At 36.3% G+C, this 21,372-nt stretch overlaps 1 protein-coding gene across 1 annotated transcript in view; it reads right to left on the bottom strand.

Annotated features, from left to right (window-relative positions):
* Positions 1-497: 497 nt before the first annotated feature.
* phf2 (PHD finger protein 2) overlaps positions 498-21,372 on the bottom strand; it is a 48,353-nt gene continuing 27,478 nt past the window's right edge. Inside the window, exons 8-22 of the mRNA XM_083534072.1 lie at positions 20,697-20,784; positions 20,319-20,425; positions 17,012-17,103; positions 16,833-16,922; positions 16,362-16,709; positions 16,141-16,257; positions 15,234-15,349; positions 14,754-14,932; positions 14,486-14,559; positions 9,685-9,851; positions 6,100-6,395; positions 4,694-4,789; positions 4,470-4,579; positions 3,131-3,422; positions 498-2,877 (exon numbers count right to left, since the gene is read on the bottom strand). Of these exons, the coding sequence (XP_083390198.1) occupies positions 2,789-2,877; positions 3,131-3,422; positions 4,470-4,579; positions 4,694-4,789; positions 6,100-6,395; positions 9,685-9,851; positions 14,486-14,559; positions 14,754-14,932; positions 15,234-15,349; positions 16,141-16,257; positions 16,362-16,709; positions 16,833-16,922; positions 17,012-17,103; positions 20,319-20,425; positions 20,697-20,784 (2,261 nt within the window). The 3' untranslated portion in view covers positions 498-2,788. The remainder of the gene's footprint in view (positions 2,878-3,130; positions 3,423-4,469; positions 4,580-4,693; positions 4,790-6,099; positions 6,396-9,684; positions 9,852-14,485; positions 14,560-14,753; positions 14,933-15,233; positions 15,350-16,140; positions 16,258-16,361; positions 16,710-16,832; positions 16,923-17,011; positions 17,104-20,318; positions 20,426-20,696; positions 20,785-21,372) is intronic.

Below are 21,372 nucleotides of genomic sequence, written 5' to 3' on the forward strand. Positions count from 1 at the left end.
CATCCTGAAGCATTTTATTTTTCTTACACCACAGCATTTTTTTTCCCAGTTATTAAATTGTTTTATTCATTAATCAAATCAGACTTAATTATAAAAAAAAACATTTATAGTTATTCACTTGCATTCAGTAGCTATAAACATTCAATCCATTAACAGCCTCTCGTTTCCTCTCAGCCTTTAGTAAAAATATGAAGTGTTATAGAGAACAAGTATTTGGAAGGTCTGCCATAAACATCCCCGTGAATTAAATTGATAACATTAGAATGAGCAGGTTACAGCTGGTGTAGTCAGTGGCATGTTGTTATAGAAAATGAATCAACACTTTCTAAATGATCAGATTTAGGAGTTAAGAAGAACTCTGTTATAGTAATGCTTATGTCGTCCTATGAGTGCTTTAGAAAAAAAGCTGAAATGTTTCAAATCATTGAGAGAAAAAAGAATTACCATTAGCACCAAAAAAAATAAAATAAAATAGATGAAGTACCACATCACCACAATAAGAGGTATCATTCACTGCCCTGGTACAGTGGATGTGTTTAATTGGTTTGAACATATAAAAATAAACCACAACAAAGCAACACACATTTTTGTACAAATAAAACCTGAAATAGTTCCATTGACAAAGATCGATCTGAGTGCTTTTCACTCCAGAAAAGGTGGATACAAGATTTACATTGATAACTGAAACACTGCAATTAATCAGCAAACCTTGTTGAGAATGTACATATTCTGTTATCAAAATAAAGTTCATGGCATAAGGTTTTTAAAAGAGCTGCATGATGATGACGACAATGACGATGATAATAGTAATAATAAAATAATTATAGTTATAAAATGTAACAATTCAAACAAAATGACCTGTTTCAGGTGACAAAATTCAAATAAAAGGCAATAATGAGTTTTGTGGAACTCAACAAGGCATTATGATGATAAGTTTTCTATGGGGCTTTCACACTGATAAAATATTTAAAACAAAATCTCATAAGAATTATACAAGTATAAAAGGCTACAAACATTAATAAATTACATCACCGACACAGACAACACTTCACAAGGTGCTAGTAAAAGAACTTTGACTCCCAGTAAGGGCAGTTGAACCCAAAACATGAGGCTGGTTGTAGAAACTCTCATTTTGACTTGACATTTCCCCCCTTGAAGATGTGTAAATGATTCAATACAATACATGTAGATTTGTTTATGTAAGGCCATATGAGATGGTATGCTATATTGATGCTTTTGTTCTCCAGGCAACACCGTTGTCTAACAAAAAAAAGGACAAAATAAGATGGTTAAAATTAAAAAAAAGCTCAGCTATTGTGTATCTAGAAAAAAATAATAAAAAGAAAAGAAAAAGAAATTACTATTTCTATATATTTATTATATATTTTTCTTGTTTACACTTTGCAAAAAACTAGTAAAAATGTATAATGAAGTATTAAGGAAAAAGGATACAAAACGTATTCATTTAAAAAGCTATATACAGGCTACATTCTACATACTGTACTGTGAAGCAATATAAATGCATATTTCAGTCTAGGGTTAATGGGTGCTGCCTGCGAGACCAACAAAGAAGAGAAAGTATCCCTACCGTAGTGATGCACATCAATGTGGATGAGGCTTATCAGAGCTCAAGGTCCCATCTACTTAGTGTTTTTGTTTTATTTATTAGAAAATGAATAAAAAAAAAAAAGCTACATTTTCTATTATTAAAGCAACATGAAGCTCAGTTCATACAAAAGTCACAGGGACTAGCAATGTAAAATTGGCCGGAAAGAAATTGCAAGTGTTGCTAGCAGTTATCAGTAGAACCTGTATGATTAGTGTGATGGACATAATGCTTAGAAATCTTATAACGTAAGAAACAAGTTTAAATAATGGGTCTGGTGTGCATGTACTGAATTAACAGAAAGGTTTTTTTTTTTTTCATTTGATGATTTCAGTTCCTTGAAACTAAATTTGGCTATAAAAAAAGTGATCAGTCCATGGTTCACAGTAGCAGTTATTATAAAAAAATAAATAAAAAAAAAGAAAGAAAGAAAAAAAAAAGACCTTTAATCACAATATCACGGTTTTGTGCTTTGTTGATGTCTTTAAGTGCCTTTTGGCGTTCCTCTAACTATCTATGACGTACAATTATATTAGGTCAATAAATATTATTAGTGATAGTGCTCTGCAAACAAAAATAACTCATTCTGAAATATACTTTTACCACACGAAAATAGGAAACGTGGTGAGATGGACTCGTATGGGGCAGTAAAAATGAAAGGAAAAAAAAAAAGCGAAAGAAAACCTGTTCAGCAATGCTTATTCAGCATCAAAAGACAATGATAAGCCACATCCAAAGAGTAGAAATGAATTCCTGGATTTGAACCCCTGTCCCAGCTCTCTCTACCGATGCATGCATGCAACTGGATACATGCGAGGGATACTTTCTTAATCTTGGAATGACTGCTATTTATTATTTTATAATATCTTAGCAACCCCTGATAAACTGACAGCTGTAGTAAAACAAGACAAATTCTTCTTACAAAATATTAATAGCAGGTATTCTGTACATTTTTTAATATCTGAAAGTTATAAAGTATAAGTCAAAGCAAAAACCTATTCTGACCTAAGCTCTTCTTAGAAATCGAAAAAGTTGCGTGGCTCGCACACCCCCATTCCGTCTTTCTGTTCTTGTCCACAGTTTGGGGGAGGGGAGAGAGAGAGAGGGAGGGATCGGATTAGCTTGTCCATTGTGTCCATAAGAACATCAGGAGAAAATGTCAAATCCCCTCCACTGTTCCTGTTACAGGAGGAGCTTCCCGTTCCGATGGATCTTTAAAATTTTTCCAAGTCTTTGTTTGGCTGTGGCCATGCCTTTCTTTAGCCGCTTGGCTGGGAAAGAAACAGAACAATGTTAAAAGTACCTGTAAGTCAGGAATTGTGTTCAATTACCATTGAAATCTCTTCAGGCCTAAAAATAGCCAGATTGCAACATTAATAATGTAAAGAAAACACAATCATAATGCTGATCTTTAGTATTTGTCCTTAGATGCAATCAAGAAATACATAAAAATTTTCTTGCAGAAGTTTTATTTGAAGTAGTCTGTACGTGAGGCAGAAAAACTGCACTCATATTTACATTTACCTTTGGCATCTGTCGAGTTGGCACGTTCCACTTTTGCTGGCTGTGCTGAGGCATTGTTTGGAGATGAAGTGGAGGGACGTCTCTGATTGAGGAAGACTCCTGGAGCCATGGGCTGTGAGCCACCGGCTATCTTGACTGTTCCGCTGCCATACTCCTGTTCAGCCGCGTTGCCCTCTGAGTCCACGGTCGCCTCTGGAGAACTGCAGTCCTGAGATAGTTTCTGAGGCTCCTCTTCAACCACCGGCTTCTTTTTGATGTTCTTCTTTTTCTTCTTGATCTTCTGCTGCTCTTCCTGTAACAAGAACACATTAAAAAACATACCAAAAAGAAGCAACAGACAGAGGAGAATGAGTGGCCCCTGATAAGCCTCGGTGCTTTCAAAGCTTTTCCCACCTTAGCGGTTTCCTTGACACTCATTCCTGAGTCTATTGAAGACTATAAAGAAAGTTTTAAGAAAGTTTATATTGTAAAAAGCATACAAGAAAAACTATATTCTATTGTACAGTGTGTTAAGATAAAGCCAGTAGCTGACTTAATTAAAAAAAAAAAAATAAAGAAATAAGGATTGTTTTTGATTACAGTAAAGCAGAAGAATGAGAATCCATGATCATTTAGTTAAGGCTGGCCAATAGTATAAAACCAAAAGGGGACCTTGGGTAATCTAGGTCTTTGGAAAAGGCCTGTAAATTTCTGGGAACTGAGAAATACGCCTGTATTATACAGGTATGTATATAATCCCTACAAAGACTTTAAGAGCGGTGTCATTTTACTTTTCAATAAATCTATAAATGCCAACAGTAAATAATCAGGATCAGAATGTTCTTTTCCATGGTTATGTAGAAACACTCAAGATATATAAAGGGCCTTACACATCTCATTAACCAGCACTTAATAGAGGTAAAAAATAAAGTCAACCAATCGTGTTTACTGTGTGTCGTCTTGTAAGGAAAAAAACTCACTATTCCTAAAGGATATACGGGGAGCATGAGTAACAGCATAACCATTTGCCGGCCCTGATTTCTGCAAGAATTCACAGACCACTACATCAGATTATGTCTACATCAGATTATGAAAATTATGTCAAAAACCAGAAGCAGCTACTTCTTTACTGTTTCTATTGAAGTACATTTAGTAAGAGCTGTTAAATATAAGTTAGATCTAAATCATTAATTTGCTCTCAATAAAGAAATGTGTTCAAGATTGGCGATTTATTATCTCCGGTGTTTACACTGCACTATTTGTTATTATTTTATTAGCTGTACATAATGAAGAGCTATTCTCCTCATTACACTACACACACATTTTTTGAAGACAAAAATTGCAAGTGGAAGTTATTAACCTGATGAGAGAGTTTGGCAGCGGCGGCGGCCAAACCAGTCTCAATAGACGCGACCCTCGCCCCTTCACGTGTCGGTCTTTCCTGTCGTGGTACAGAGGGCCCAACGCGTGCTGTAAAACACACAAGGGACAAATTTAACATTTACACATCTCATACCAGAAACATCCTATATTTTCGAAAAAGCCTAAGGGGAATATTTTGGACAGGCATGATATAAACCATACCTGTTGGACTGTATGGTGTGTCATCTGAGCTTTTCCTCTTCTTTGACCGTGATTTGAAAATTGGGCTGTCCTCTTCAGACTCCAGAGAAGGGTAAACTGAAGCAAACACAATTCAGCAGATTTCAATACTCATCAAAATAAAATTGAAGCACAGTATAAAAAAAAGGGAAAAAGTGTGTGTGTATGTATGTATGTATGTATGTATGTGTGTATGTGTGTATGTGTGTACACATACATACAAAAATTGCAAAGGGGAAGGGTATTCGAATGTACATTTAATAAACTCCGGTACTCAAAATTTACCAAAGAAATAGTTGCTTAGCATGAGACAGATGCAAGGCAGCTGCCTAATGTACCTAGTCTCTTTGAACTCCTGCATGAAAAAACACTTAATTTTCAATAATTATCAAGGCTGAAAAAATCTGTTTACAGTAGAGAAAAATGCCAGTGTGCTTGATAAAATGTTCCCTAGTGTGATCTAGATTGCAAATATGTGTGCTTGTAATGACTAATTAGGGTATCAGATCAAAAAGCATTTAAAACAACAGTTTAGAACGATGGCTAATGGATTATTAACGGGGCTTTTAATGGTCTTGCTGTTTTTGGAAAGGGTTCACAGGAAGCACCCAGCTGAATAAGTAGTTTGTTGGAATTGAACTAAAAGACAAGATTTGGAGATCCTTCCATGCGGAATAAACAAAACTCCTGTCACTTGGCTCTAATGAGAACCTCCCGAATCTAAATTAAAAACGCAACTGAAATTGTAAATGACTCTGTTTCTCTTGGTTCTGCAGGAGGGATCTTTATTTCAAGCACTGACAGAAATACAACTTTACCTTTAGAGTTATAATATACTTTGAGATATTAAGTAAGAAAATACTGTTAATGTTTATGTCACATTAAACCTATTTGCTTGCCACTTTATTGAACTCAATAAACAATGGTCTTGGTAAGCAGTATATTAGGCAACCGTTTTGCTTCAGATTGGTATTTCTCCCATTTGGAAGGCAACATAAAGGCATCTGTTATTTCAGCTTTAAAATCATGAAATGTAGAATACTAAGTCTATGTTTTGTTACAGTTTTACCCAGTGACAAAAGATATGTGTAAACCATCTTTTTTTTCCTCCATGTTTTTGGTTTTGACTTTAATAGCTTGGTTGGGGTCACAGTGGATCCAGACCTTATCTCAGAAACATTAGAAGAGTGAGGTGGGAACATGTTCTGAATGAATACCTCACCTCCCTACTGGCATTTTAGGAGGTGGCAGACTCAAAGAAATGGAATTTAAGCATGTGTCAGATATACCTTGAAAATGAATTAGCTGAGAAGTTGGGTCAGTACATGCAAAGTCATTGAAAATTAGGACACTCATAAATGCTGCTGAAAACGTATGTTAAATCTTACCATAGTCTGAGTCTTTGAAGCAGGCATCCAAGTGGTCCTGGTCATCGTCATCATCAAACATGTCGCCACTGTCCACACTGCTGCTTTTGCGTGGTTTTTTGGGAGGTCGTTTGGCTGAGGGACGCTTGCTGTTGCTGGCTGCTGCAGGTTTTTTGCCAGTCGTCCCACTGTGAGAGTTGCTTTTGGCCTGGCTGTTGTTCCAGGCTGGCTGCAGGCAGGTGTCCGAGGACTGCAGGTTAGCCATAGACAACATGCCCTGGATGGCCTCCTGTGTACTTGGGGATGCAGGTGGCTGACTATAAGTTCATCAACACACAACACAAATAAGAAAACAATTACATTAATCTCAAGTTGATCTTGTAATTATTGAGTTCTAGATTCTAAGTGGAGAGGAAAGAGGAGTTAGAAGAGCATAAAAAGAACCAGCAGCTAGACAGTCCAGTAAGAAAAAAGTACAGTACACCTCTTACTTCTAATTTAGCAGTAAGATTTTAAAAGCTTTACAAGTTATAACAAGGAAGGAAAATCAAGCAGAAAAACACTTACAGAGAAAGAATCATATATGATTAGGATTGATGGTGTGGCTTGGGACACTGACAACAGTTTAGCTAAACTCGCTGAGAAAAGCTTTTCCACTACAGGCAGTGTGTGTATGTGGTGTTGCTGAATTCATTTTTGTTTTGTCATAAAAAAAAAAAAAAAATCTTTAACTGTTGGGAAAAAAATAAAGCTTTTTTTTCTTAAATGGAAAAAGTGGAGACTGGGAAAAGAGCTAGGACTGATGGGATAGGTCAGAGCATTGACAGACAAGTCCAGAAATAGCCAGCTAAAAATGCATAAAGACTCAAAGCCGAGGGTGTGTCTGCTTGAGCAGCATAAAAGTAAAATGTTTGGATTCAAGTCACTGCAACGGCAAACTTCTATGTTTCAAATGTCATCTATTTACTACAATCTCATTATACTTGCACATACAGGAAGCCTTTAGAGTTCCTTGCGTTTACCCTAAACCTTTTTAATTAGAAGGCCAAATAGCTCTCTGACTACTACTGGGTACTAATGTAAACTTTCTTTTCGGCTTCTCCCGTTAGGGGTCGCCACAGCGGATCCTCCGCACGTTTGATTTGGCACATGTTTTACGCTGGATGCCCTTCCTAACGCAACCCTCCCCAATTTATCCGGGCTTGGGACCGGCACTAAGAGTGGCTGGGGATGGTTCCCTGACCGGGAATCGAACCCGGGTCGCAGCGGTGGGAGCGCTGCATCCTAACCACTAGACCACCAGGGGTACTAATGTAAAAAAAATAAAAAAAATAAAAAATAAAAAAAATAAAAAAGCACAGCTTACTATAGTTCTTTTAACCTAAGTGGTTACACACCCAGGTGAAATTACACGTATATAACAGACTACTTGGCTTCACAAATTAGTAACATAAAAGCACACACTTGGCATAATATTTTGAAGTCTTTAATTGAAACACCACTAAGCCAGTTGTTCATTCAAATTATTGGATCCAGGTGTTTTTATCCTTGTGCAGGACAAAAAAAAAAACAATGCTTCCATCTGCCTCCAGCCGGTGGAAACAAGCAGAAAAATACAAATTTCTCCTGTCCAGATTACCACCTATTAAGTCATTAGGCAGTAAGCTGAAACAATGAGGAAAAAAGTGCTTGTTTAATGTGGTTGAAATTGAGCGCAGTCATTTCCGCTACACAATCTGCAGTCATACAGTTCAAGAAAAAAATAATTTGAGAAATTAACATATTTCAGCAATGTTTTCTTTCTCCTTTGCTTAGCTTTCTGCCAATTTGCAGATTTCAGCCCAGTTGAAATAGACCATCAAAAACGGTTCAAAACAACAAGCAGTAAAATGAAGAAGAATGGCCCCAAGCATTCACTGCATTCTGACAAATTAATAGTGGAGTAATATCAAACAAATAGTGGTTACACATGTAAACTGCTGACAAAGTGGTAACTATACATACACACCAATCAGCTATAACATTAAAACTACCTACCCTATTATTTAGTAGGTCCCCGTTGTGCCACCAAAAAAGCTCTGATCTGTTGAGGCAATAACCTGCCAGACCTCTGAAGGTGTGCTATAGTATCTGGCACCAAGCATTAGCAGGCTTTAAGTTCTTAAGTTTTGATGCAAGTCCACCGTCAATAAGACAAAAAAATCTTACAGATGCAAGAGTGGATTGAGATATGGGGGAATTTGGAGCCAGATATTCATATATTATGTTTATAATGTAACTGTTCCTTTACCAAGGTATTTGCTGTATGGCATGTAATAATTATATCGGGTTTAAATTAGATTTACATTCAAACATGATATGTACATTTGTTAATTACATTTAATATTGCTAAACTAACTCTGTCCAGTTCACCTTAATTCTTTATTTTGACCAAATAACTCACTAAAAAAAGAAGGCGTATTTAAAACAAAACGTTTTGCAGGGGTGTGTTCAAGAGTCGCTTGCAGAAGGGAACGAATAGTCGGACAGAATGAGCAGGTAGCGAGTGATTGTCCACACCTGTGTGTAAATGCCAGTCTATGTGTGTGTGTGTCTGTCTTTCCTCAGTAGGCTGTCAATGACCCAGGAGAGCAGGAGTGATGTGGAGCTGAGTTAAACGTAGCAGACTGAGCACAAATGTCTGTTGGATTACCCACATTAAAAACCTTTTTTGTTGTTGTTGAAAATTTTTTTTTATAAATATATATATATATATAAAGCTCAGACATTTAAAGTCTCCCTATTCCTTTCCAACACAATTTGGGTATAAATTTGAGGTTATGTTTTCACAACGTTTTTCAATTATTACACATTTAAACAGAAGAACTGATATTTCTACAGTTTATGTAAAAGGTTTAAAAAAAAAAAAAAAAAAAAAAAAAAAAAAAAAAAACAGGTTTTACTAACCATAATAGCAGAAAACACTTGTTTTGCTTGTGCACAAAAAAACCTTGATTAGAGTAGGCATTGTCTCCTATATACAGCAATCCCCCGCTTTACTGCTTTATGGAGTTTTACGTAGAAATTATGAAATGTATTAATAAAAATATCATTATTAATTATAAAATGAAGTAAAATGTTAATACAGTACAGCACTGTAAACAGAAAATAGCATTTTTGGGGTGGCATCCTTTTATCATGGCTTTTCTTTTATCACAGGCGGTTTTGGAACGTAACTAAACGGGGGATTACTGTATACCAACCTCAAAACTATTAAAATTCCAAACTCCTCTTAGCCCGCTGTTTCTTTTGGTTCTGCAGTTACTTCTGCTGCTAAATATCTGCACTTCCCAAAAACATACACTGTAGAGTGGGCATTCTCTTACAAGGTTTTATTTGAACTAAACTCATCTCATGGAGCTTTTTTTTGCCACTGTACTTTTTGTTTCTGATTGTCTATTGCTGAATTTTCTATCAAAAATATAATTTATCTCAATGTGCCTTATATGTCTGATACCAAATGTGACAATTTGATTTATTAATCACACTGTTTTACAGGGCAGATTATTTTTAATTTTATTTTAATGAGAAAAGTTATTTCTTGTAAATTAGATGAGGATGGTTTACCTGTTATTGTAGTCAATGCCACCCACTTGCTTGCTGGCCTGCAGGAGGTCTAAGATCCCTGCTGCGCTGCCTCCTTTCTTTTTGCAAGTCTTGGAGTTACGGCCTTTGACCTCTGGCTTGGCCTCTGTGTCTATGTGAAGTGACTCCTCATCTGAAGAGTCTGCACTCTGAATAAAAAGAGGCAATATAATATAAACACGAACACTAAGGTATTGGAATTAGGTATTAAGTATTGGGATGTCGTGTATGTATATGTATATATATACACACACACGTGTGTGTTTGTGTGTGTGTGTGTGTGTGTGTGTGTGTGTGTGTGTGTGTGTGTGTGTGTGTGTATGTATATATATATATATATATATATATATATATATATATATATATATATATATATATATATATATATATATAGACACACACACACATACATATATATATATATATAGACACACACACACACATATATATATATATATATATATATATATATATATATATAGACACAGACACAGACACAGACACACACACACACACACACACACACACACACACACACACACACATATATATATGTCCTGATTTCTTTTTTTTTGCGTGTTTGTCACACTTCAATGTTTCAGATGATCAAATTGAGGGAAAACAAAATCCAAAACTACATGGCCCTGTGTGAAAAAGTGTTTGCCCCTAAGCCTAATAACTGGTTGGGCCACCCTTTAGCAGCAACAACTGTAATCAAGCAATAACTTGCAATGAGTCTGTTACAGCGCTGTGGAGGAATTTTGGTCCACTCATCTCTGCAGAATTGTTGTAATTCAGCCACATTGAAGGGTTTTCGAGCATTAACCGTCTTTTTAAGGTCCTGCCACAACATCTCAATAAGATTCAGGTCAGGACTTTGACTAGGCCACTCCAAAGTCTTTATTTAGTTTTTCTTTGGCCATTCAGAGGTGGACTTGTTAGTGTGTTTTGAATCACTGTCCTACTGCAGAACCCAAGTTTGCTTCAGCTTGAGGTCACGAACAGATGGCTAGACATTCTCCTTCAGGATTTTTTGGAAAACAGCATTTTCATTTATCACAGTAAATCTACCAGGTCCTGAAGCAGCAAAACAGCCCTAGACCATCACACGTCCACCACCATATTTTACTGTTGGTATGATGTTCTATTTCTGAAATACGGTGTTACTTTAACGCTAGACGTAATGGGACACACACCTTTCAAAAAGTTCAACTTTTGTCTCGTCAGTCCACAGAGTATTTTCCAAAAGTCTCAGTGATCATCAAGATGTTTTCTGGCAAATTGAGACGAGCCTTTATGTTCTTTTTGCTAAGCAGTGGGGTTCGTCTTGGAACTCTGCCATGCAGACCATTTTTCCTTGATCTCTTTCTGATGGTGGAGTCATGAACACTGACCTTAACTAAGGCAAGTGAGGCCTGCAGGTCTTTGTATGTTGTTGTGGGGTCTTTTGTGACCTCTCAGATGAGTCGTCTCTGTGCTCTTGGGGTAATTTTGGTTAGCTGGCCACTCCTGGGAAGGTTCTCCACTGTTCCATGTTTTTGCCATTTGTGAATATTAGCACTAGGAATGGCTTTATAACATTTGCCAGACTGATAGACCTCAATTACTTTCTTTCTCATTTGTTTCTGAATTTCTTTGAATCTCAGCATGATGTCTAGCTTTTGAAAATCTTTTGGTCTACTTCACGTTGTCAGGCAGGTCCTATTTAAGAGATTTCTTGATTGTGAACAGGTGTGGCAGTAATCAGGCCTGGGTGTGGCTAGAGAAATTTAACTCAGGTGTGATAAACCAGTTTTAACAGGGGGGTAAACACTTTTTCACACAGGGCCATGTAGTTTTGGATTTTGTTTTCCCTCAATAATAAAAACCTTCATTTAAACTGCATGTTGTGTTCACTTGTGTTATCTTTTACTAATATTTAAGTTAGTTTGATGATCTGAAACATTAAAGTGTGACAAACATGCAAAAAAAAAAAATAAATCAGGAACGGGGCAAACACCTTTTCACACCAGTGTGTATATACACACACACACACACACACACACACACACACACACACACACACACACACACACACACACACAAGTTTAGGGTTTAATACTATTTTGCAAATGTCATTGTTCTGCCAAAACAAAAAAGGCACTAGTGGTAGTGCTTCATATTACAACTTTTGATGTGTACTAGAGAGGGAAGAGTGAATAACCACACTCTTGATTTTTCACTCACTTTTAAAAAGAAACATCTCTTTTGTCAGTTTCAACGTTTATTAGAGGGATCAACAACAAAAAAAACTTAAAGTGACTTTCTGTATCATTGTAGCTTGTAGCTATTGTAGCTATTTTCACTGAAATCATTTTCAAAAATGCATGTGGCTGTATAAAACTATAACAAAGGAATCACAAAAATGGCCAGTTGTTTTCACATATGTCTGTCAGCTCTGCTACAGTATTCTTTTAAGTACTTGGTTCAGTCTTTGCTGGATCAGCCGCCAGACCACGGTCCACCAGTTGACAACAGTTGATTACAGCATATTTATAGGTTCTGAACATCGGACATTCTCTCGGCCCTGACAGGATGTTTGGTAAAGCTGTCAAGCAGTGCTTTTTGAAAACATACAAGCATTTAATGTAACCTTCTGATAAAGAAACAATCTTGTGTTGCTCCAGTAAAAAAAAAAAAAAAAAAAACATCCTGCAAATAATTACAGATACCGCGTTTTATTTTGTATTTCTTAAATTCAAATTCGCATTTTACTCTAAAATACTTTTCGCAAAAAAGATAGTGATTAAATATCTGATCCTTTAATGCTTTAGCATTTTTTGGCTTTGTTGATTATTTTTCATGCATTTCTGTGAGCTTTTCTGCATTCATAAATACCGTAACTTAGAAAGCTTTGTGAAATCTGCAGGAAATAAGTGGAAGTTCTTTAAAAAGGGAAGCAGTTTTGGAAATGTCCTGGAATAGTTTGGAATTTGTAGTCACTGTTTTATTTAGTTGGATGATCAGTAAGTGCCAGATGAATCTGTATTGTTCTATTAGTAAACTGTTTATGCAGCTCAGTGCATCTTTTCCCTTATGAGGGGATAACACAGGCTACGGCATCATCATCATCATCATCATCATGACTTGTATAGTAAATCTACTGTTATAAAGAAATATTCACACATCTCCTTACTTTTCTGCAGGAAGCTGCAATTAGTAGAACCTCCACTAATTTCCTATAGATGACACAAAACATGCTTGTTAGGAATGAAGAGTATCTTATGTCAAGTAATAACTATTGCTATTGCTACATGAAAATACGTGAAGATTGATTAAAGCTGCTATCACAAACTATGAGTTGTTTTTTTATTATTATTACATTGCTAGCTGTTGCTACTGTGAGAGAGTGTGTATTTGGATTACTGTTATGAGCAAATCCGCAATTCCAGCACCACAAATCAAACCCTTAAAAAAAGCCATTATCCCTCTGTGCTCCACATGCACACATGCATTTTTTTTTTTTTATATAAAAAACAAAAGCTGTGATCCAAACTTGAATTGTTTGGGGCAAATTGTAGTAGTCCTAAATTAAAAAAAATGTAGAAAGAAGTAAGCAAATAAGAGCTTGGGGTCACTAAAATAATATAATGTCCATTTGGGGTTGTGTGACCAAAACGTTTGAAAACCCTGGCCTAGTTTTTGTTTTACTATACATGTCATATTAATAAATATATAAATATAAAATATATATAGCACATTTTTAAAATTCATGCAAGAGTTAACAGTAACAGCACATGTTTGTTTGCACACCTGATTCACATTCACTTTGACACTCACGGTTCAAGGCACTCTGTCTTTTTTCCAGTTGTTATTACGCTTCATAATCCGGGTAAAGTTTTCATGTTATGTCTGTTGTTTAGTTTGATTTAATTATCTTGTTTTTGTTTTGTTTTTGTTTGTACATTTTTCACTGCTATTAACATTTTTTCTGCACCTGCATCTGCTCTCCTTTCCTTCTCAATACATGGCAAAGTGTGAAGAGACATTGTTCCACTTGGTTTTTAGATATTTAAACTGAATGCATGCCAATGTCTCTGTAATTATGCCTTATTAAGCAATCTAATATTAAGCTTAATAAACATACTACTTATTGCAAGGTTTTATGTAGTGAATTATTGTTACCGAGTATAAAAGAAACTTTATTTGGTTTGTCAAGGCCTTCTGGTTTATTATGGTCTGGAACAGACATATATTAAAAAATAACTTGATTAAGTATTGAGTTAAATAAGTTAGATCTTGGAAGGTATAGATTTAAGCATTAAAAATCCATCAGTTCACTTATTGACCCCCTACAGCCTGTCACTGTCTGTATTTGTGTATGTTGTTGATTGCGTACGCTGTCCATTCACACCACAGATATTTCCTTCATCCGTCATGTGGTGACACTTTGCTCGGCCCTGTGGCTTTCTCTCTTTGAATTCCTCTGTGTGTTGGTTTAAGTTGGAACATTAAGGGGAATTACTGCAATGCCTGAACGCCCGCCCAGCGCTGGGATCTGGGTGCCAACACATATGATCTCTATTGTAGAGAGTATATTTTAAACACACCCAGAAGGAATCTATTAGTTACTTCATGAAATAATAGATGGTGATTAAGTCCCAATTTTGTAGAATTTGAAATTAATCAGCATCTTCAAGTTCATGTCATTGTCTGTTTAGAGAAAAAAGTTGCGGTTGTTGATCCTTTAATTGTCCTTGGCTTCAAGTCCTTTAAGAAGAACTATAAAGGATCCTCAACTTACCTTAATATCCGCAGACTGCATTTTTGGCTTTTTTGACGTCTGGATTGGCTCTGATGCCCGGATGTTTGACAGAACTGAAAAAGGCAAAAGGTGACCTTTAAAAATAATATAGACTAGAAACAAGTGTAAGTGATATAACTGCATCCCAAAGGCTTTATAATTCATTTCCTGAAAAATGATCATCTAAAGTACTAACAGTAAATTGTTCCATATGGAGTAAAATGCTGCTTTTTATTCTGTATAAACTTGCTACACTGGCACTACTCACAGGAAAAGTCCCTTTTAACTGGAGCCTTTTTCCTCCTGATGGGAAACTCGTCAATTTTGAGTTCGCCTTCATCTGAGACGTACTCATACTCGTCTCGTACTGGCTTGGCTTTGTCTTCTTTCACGTTCTGTAAGGAGCCAAACAAACTCGAGTTGGTCTGTGGCTTCAGTGTCTTTGTCCTGAGGGAAACATCGTGTTGTTAGAACCATCAACAGAGCATCCACAAAGGACTAAATGAACAAAATGAATCATAAAACTAACATGTGAGAGATAGAATAGTAACACTGTCAGGAATATGAGGTTGAAAACATCCAAACAGCTTCAAGTGTAAAATATGAATTACATGTCTCAGTTTTTCTGATGTGGAACATTTTAAATCATGTAATTGCAGCACCTCTATATAAATCAAAAGGGGCCATCGGAAACCTGAGTATCAATAAAATAAGCTCTGTTATACATTGTATACAATGATATACATACCCCAGCAATTTCTTGTGAGACATTGTAAAGGAAAATCTATTGTCTCTATGTCCGAGAGGCGTTTTTTCGAATTTGTGCTCTTCCTCCATTTTTAGTAGTGAATCTGGTTTGCTATTCTGCAAGAGAGGAACAGATCGCGTTAATCAGACATAATTTTGATAAAGGCTGGAGAGACAAAAATCTTAAAAGATGAATCAGAGAAGCAAATAGTGAATAATCTTTACTGTAAGATATGCAACACAGTCAAGCTTTAGATCAGTCTGTGTAGTCCAGTTGTTTCAGTGTTGAAAGTGATAAAGAATGAAAGACAGAACACATGGGGTCTGATGACCTTGGTGAACATATAGCCAAGACTCCCTCCATCTGTAAGTGCTTGGGGAGCTGCAAAGGAGCGTTTGGAAGAAATAACTTGGAGCGACTACAAACATCCCAGGGCCGTTTGGCATTGACTTTTCCATGAAACCAAAGCTTTCTAATGTCTTCCGTTCACCAGAATTAAGCTTTTCCTTCAAAAGCCCTCCCATGTCATCTAACAATAATCAAACAACATGCTTACTTTTTGCAGCAGAAATGGGAGGCATATGTAAATACTTAGTGAGGATGTCAGGGATATGACATAGTGTAAATGCATTAGGTAAAAACTCTAAGCTGGGGTGAAGGGCTGCTGCCTTTGATGAGCTCCAAACAGAAAGGATGACTGAGTCACAGAATTATTTCTGGTGATTGCTTTAATCTGAGATGTGTAAATCACTTTTGGACCGGTCCCCCTTTTCGTTTTTACCACTTGGAAAGAGTTTAACACCAATTGTATTAATGTTCAAAGCCGGTTGATTTTACATTAAAGAATCATAAGGTATGCTTTGTAGGCAACAACAGGTTCAGCTCTTTCAACTAAAGGTGGTCTTACCTTATATTTCCATTTTGCTTCTGTTTTGTTCTTGTTAGGTTCTCGCATCTCAAACTTCTCCACACTGTTCTGCTTATTTGTCTCCTTTTCCATGAAGCTCATCACACTCTTTGGAGCCTGGAAAATCAAAGGTATTAGGAAATGACTAAAAGAAGTTCTCACATTTTAAACATTTCTCAAAATGTTACTCAAATTCGGCTGATTCTGTGAGACAGATTTACTTTTTTAGGCTGGTCCATCTTGCTGAGGATGTCCTTTGCATGGGACTCAAGAGCTGCCAGGCTGGATGGTTTTTTCTCTGGCAGGCCACTTTCTTTCACTTTTTTCACTTTCTTCTTGCCGCCCTCTTTCACTTTAGGGACTTTGGGAGGCTTTGGGGCCTTGGGCATCTTGGGTGGTTTCGGTGGTTTTGGAGGTTTGGTGGCTTTTTTCCTGGCTGGTTTGTCTCGAGGTGGAGTGGACATATGGGATGGAGACATCGGCTCTTCTGGTTCTGAAGGGGCTGACGGGGGTTCTTCTGCTGGAGGCTTGGAGTTGCTCAACTCACTCTTTATGGCTTTAGTTGCATTCTGCATGACAAGATACCATTATCGGTTATCAATTCTGGTTGCAATACTAAAAGAAAAAATTAAGCTAAGCATGTATACAACATTTACTGTAATTCTTAGAAATAGAAAACAAAGCTTTCTTACCTCAGCAATCCGAATCTCTTTGGCAAGGTCTTTAATAAGCTGTGTAGGTTTCATGTTTTCAGGAAGCTCATCTTCATGTTCAAGAAGGGCCTTTAGTAAGGAAAAAAATCATTAAAGAACTCATTCAAACACATTTGAAGCTTAGACAGATCAATAATTAAATAAAAGTCAATACCTACCTGTTTTTTAGTCCATGATCTAAAAGCTCCATTGATAATTTTGGCACCATGTACAAGGTAAGCTGCTGGTTGTTTATTTGCCTTATGTAAACCTTCAAAGTAAACAAAAGGCATACAACTTAATTTCTTCATTGCCATGCATTACTGAAACAAATTGTATAGGTTAAGTAGGTGTGATATTACATTTCTAACATACAATCTCATGGGTCTACCCTTAAATTAATATTTATATTAAGCATTCATGTTTCTAGGTACATAATCCTAATCATTGTCTATTTACTTTTTGGTTGCTGTTTGATTACCAATTTATCTGAACTGTTCTTCCATCATTAATCAAATAAAAATAAAATAAATCGCCAACATAAATAAAAATGAAGAAATTAGTAGAAAACTGATTTTATAAAGTTATTGACAGCAATCAAAAATGCGTGCTGTGAACCAATTGATGGCAATATCTACATATACTGTATTTTGTCACTCTTTTCTTCCATAACTAGAGACCGGGTGTGTGCAAATGTATGTGTGCTCTTTTACATTTTGTTAGAGTGGCTACCATGTAACTAATCAGGGCCAGTGCAGTGGTGCTCGGTTTGAAAAGACTATTAGAAAAAAGAAAAAAAAACCCAAGACCTTAGTGATATATCTAATCTGCTTATGAAAACTGAAAGCCAGAAGTGTAATTTTATATCAAAATAAAAAAAAAATTGAGCAATTTCTCAATGTTTAATGCCTCTGTGTTTTCACTGTACATCTTCACCGTTTTAAGAACTACACTTGACATTCTCGTTATAAAATAGCACATGGGGATGAGTCCTTTGACACTGCTAAGTAATTCGGAACTACGTCCAACTTTAAAGAAATTGGTCTCTCTCTGTCAAAAGGCAGGGGGATATTATATCAGAAATAAAAATAGAGTCCACTGGCAACTGCAGCCATTACTGTCCAATAACAATGACCATTCATACATCAAACTGATTGCTCCAATCTGCCTGGGCCTGAAACAGTTGCGTGCCTTTTTCTAAACACACACTTCGACATTGATTACATTGGACTGGCTACATGGCCATTACAGGAAACATGCTGCTCACTGCATTAAAATTAACAACATGAACATAAAGTGAAGGCTGAAAAAAGTGGACAGAGGGGAGCACTGGGTCTGGCAATGAGCCAAGAGGCCTGTTGGAGGAATGAGTCACACACACACTAACACAGACACACCTGAATCACACATGGAGCTCAAAAAGATGACCCTGAAAAATTACTCTCTTTCCCGAGTATCTGAACACTAGATAGCTCTGGGAGCAAGTGTTGTCGTCAAACCGTCCAGCTGTGCGTGTACTACTGAGATCTGGCAAAATTAAGAAACGTGAGCGCACTGAAGAAAATGGTGGAAAGATAAATAGAGAGCAGAAGGCCAGCTGAGAAGAGTTTAAAACTTGGTTGTAATGGAGCAAGTGATTCTGCCTTTTGAAGCTAATCATCTGTGAACTCCATGATGCACTGATCTAACAACTGCAATAATATTCTTTGCTGTATGAGATTTCCTCATCTGCTCAGCAGGCCTCAGCTGGAAACAGGAGGATCCATTATGACCCAACTCCTTTTGTAACTTTGTTTGCCCTCGATTTGTTCTTTTAGATTTTAATCAAATATTTTATAGTTGTAACGAAATGGTAAAAATGGTAACTAATCATAAATTGCTTTATGCTACTAGGAAATCAATAACTAGACTTGCGCTGAGGTTTTGGGGCCTTAAAATAGTGAAGGAGTATTGTTTCTCAATTTTACCCCTCCTTAAAAGCAAAACAATATAAATTGTTGGAATTTCGCTATATGTCTATAAATGTATAACCTAAATGATAAACTGTCAAGCTCTTTGATTGTATAGTATTATAAAGTTTTGCATATGGTTCAATTATTTCTGGCTCTGTGGGTATAATTAAATGCTGCCACTTCCTCAGTATTGCAGAAGATTAATGAAAAAAAAAAAACTTTAACGTACCCAAGAGAGTGACAGTCACAGTTACCGAGTACCAGATAAAAAAAAAAAAACACAAAAAACCACAAATCAAGTTGCTCCACTGTAATCTCACAGTGTATTGTTGTAATGACTTAATCTTCATCAGAGATCTTTAAAAGATCCTACCAATTCCAGTAAGCTAAAATATCACAGTTCTGACAACATTTTAGAAACTGAATTATTTGTATTCTCCATGTTTTTTATTGCCTAAACAGTATATTTTGTTCAACAGCCTGTCAAAGAGGTAAGATGTTGTTAGCACGCTAGAAAGCTACGACCCGCATATAACAAAGTTTAAATGACAAAAATAAAGAGAAAAGCACATTGCATCTACTGTTTTTGGTCACAGGTTGGCTATCAGTTTTCTTGCTGGACATATTAGCAACGGTGTAACACTATTTTATGTTTACACACTCACACACTCTCTTTCCTGATGTGCTGTGAATTTTGTTTGTCAGTGTGTAGTCAGACTTGTTTTGTGCCTAAAGACATTTGACAAGTGTCACGTGGCATATAACATACCAGCATGACTCCAGATTTCCCTCCAAATTCAGTGCAGGCTGTGTGTTCCTATTCCAGGATTGCCAGGGAGACTCACAACATCATATTATGCAACTTTTTTTCTGCTCCTTTAGTCAATGGCAATTTTTCATTGAGACAAAAAACCATAACAAATGCATATTGAGCAAACCAGTAGAGACAGTGGCTAAGAAAAACTCCCTGAGATGTTGTGAAGAAGAAACCAGGCTTGGTTCTCAATGGTTCCTAATTGGAACTATCCATACTAATCTAATGTATCTTTAGGCTGTTCATGTGGAGCCATCCTCAGCAACAACAAATAGTGAACCACCTGGACCTGTTTTTACCTTAAGTTTATTATATCAAAAAAAATTGTATTAAATTGATTCACCAAAATGAAAGTCTGACCTGCGAATTTATATCGCGAAGATGTGTGACCATTAGAAGATCAACATGTCACGCTACAGAAAATACATAACGAAGACAGGGCTAATAATATTAGCGGAGTTGCACCATACAACACAGCTTAAACATATAAAACCAACATTAAAATAACCTGGTTTGCAGTGTTGTATATTTTTTACATTGGCGTGTGGTGTCATGTCCGGTTGCTACCCATATTCACAAGAGGTCTCTAAATAATTTTTGCATGCTGAAAGTGTAGTGTGACCATGACTTTATTATCCCATTTGACTGCATGTAGGGTTGTAAATGAGCGCATAAATTACATCAGCCCAAATAACATTCAATATACAAAGAAGTACTCACTTTTAAACCTCTCCAGGTAATGCCTCCCTACGTACCAGCACGCTGTCTCAAAGTTGGGAAATGGAGTGAGACTTGTGACCTTGAATCTTTTTTCCACCTCATATGCTCTGAGTGGAGAGAAGGCAAATTGGCCTTTACAGTATGAATTAATGAAAAGTGCAATGGAAGAGTACTTCAGCCTACTACATGCCCTTGAGTCTGACTCTTCGATTTAAACACTATAGAAACATTGAAAAAACAGGTATAAACATTCATACACCTGAAGTAGCAAATTTGGAGAAATGTTTTGCATCATGAGCTACCACATACCTTCTGGAAAAGAATTATCACTATTACATTAAATTAAAGATTGTTCTATTGTAAGAAGATGTCACTTACCTCATCTGCATTTCAACACTTAGATTGTGAACAAAATGTCCAGCGAAGGCGAGACAGTCCACAGGGGTCAATACTGCATTAATCCATCCTAGGGCAGCGACATACACAAGTTCAAAAAAATATGACTAAAACTATGACACGTAACTTTTCACGGCTTGACATTCACTGAGTGAAACAATGCGCAGCTAGCTAAAAAAATGCAAACTTATTATTTTTCTTTTAACCGCAATGCTTTTTAAAATGCTTTTTTGCCCAAAAATATTTTTGCAGGATTATAATCAAAGCAATGTTGAAAATAATTTATGTATTCAATGTTTTTTTTTATTATTTACTCAAATATATTCATGGTTGAGGCTTCAAAGTAAGCAATAATTTATACAAATTCTAAGTAGTAAAACCCAACTTTGGCCTTTGGCAGAACAAAGCTACAGTGAAAAGGGGTTTGCCAAACCACACATTTACTAACTAGGGGACTTAGCTTGTGGTTAAATCATAAAAAACTTTCACTCATTACAAGAATTTAATCTACTTTAATTGCCTTGCTACTACACATATTCAAAAACTGTTTGTCTAAATTGTTTTAGACATGTTTTTTAATATAAACCATATGAACAAAAGTTTGTGGACACCTGACCACCACAGCCATACTGTATGTGGTTCTTCTGCAAAAACTATT

The sequence above is a fragment of the Silurus aristotelis genome (genome assembly GCF_946808225.1).
Source record: "Silurus aristotelis genome assembly, chromosome: 28".
NCBI lineage: Eukaryota > Metazoa > Chordata > Actinopteri > Siluriformes > Siluridae > Silurus > Silurus aristotelis.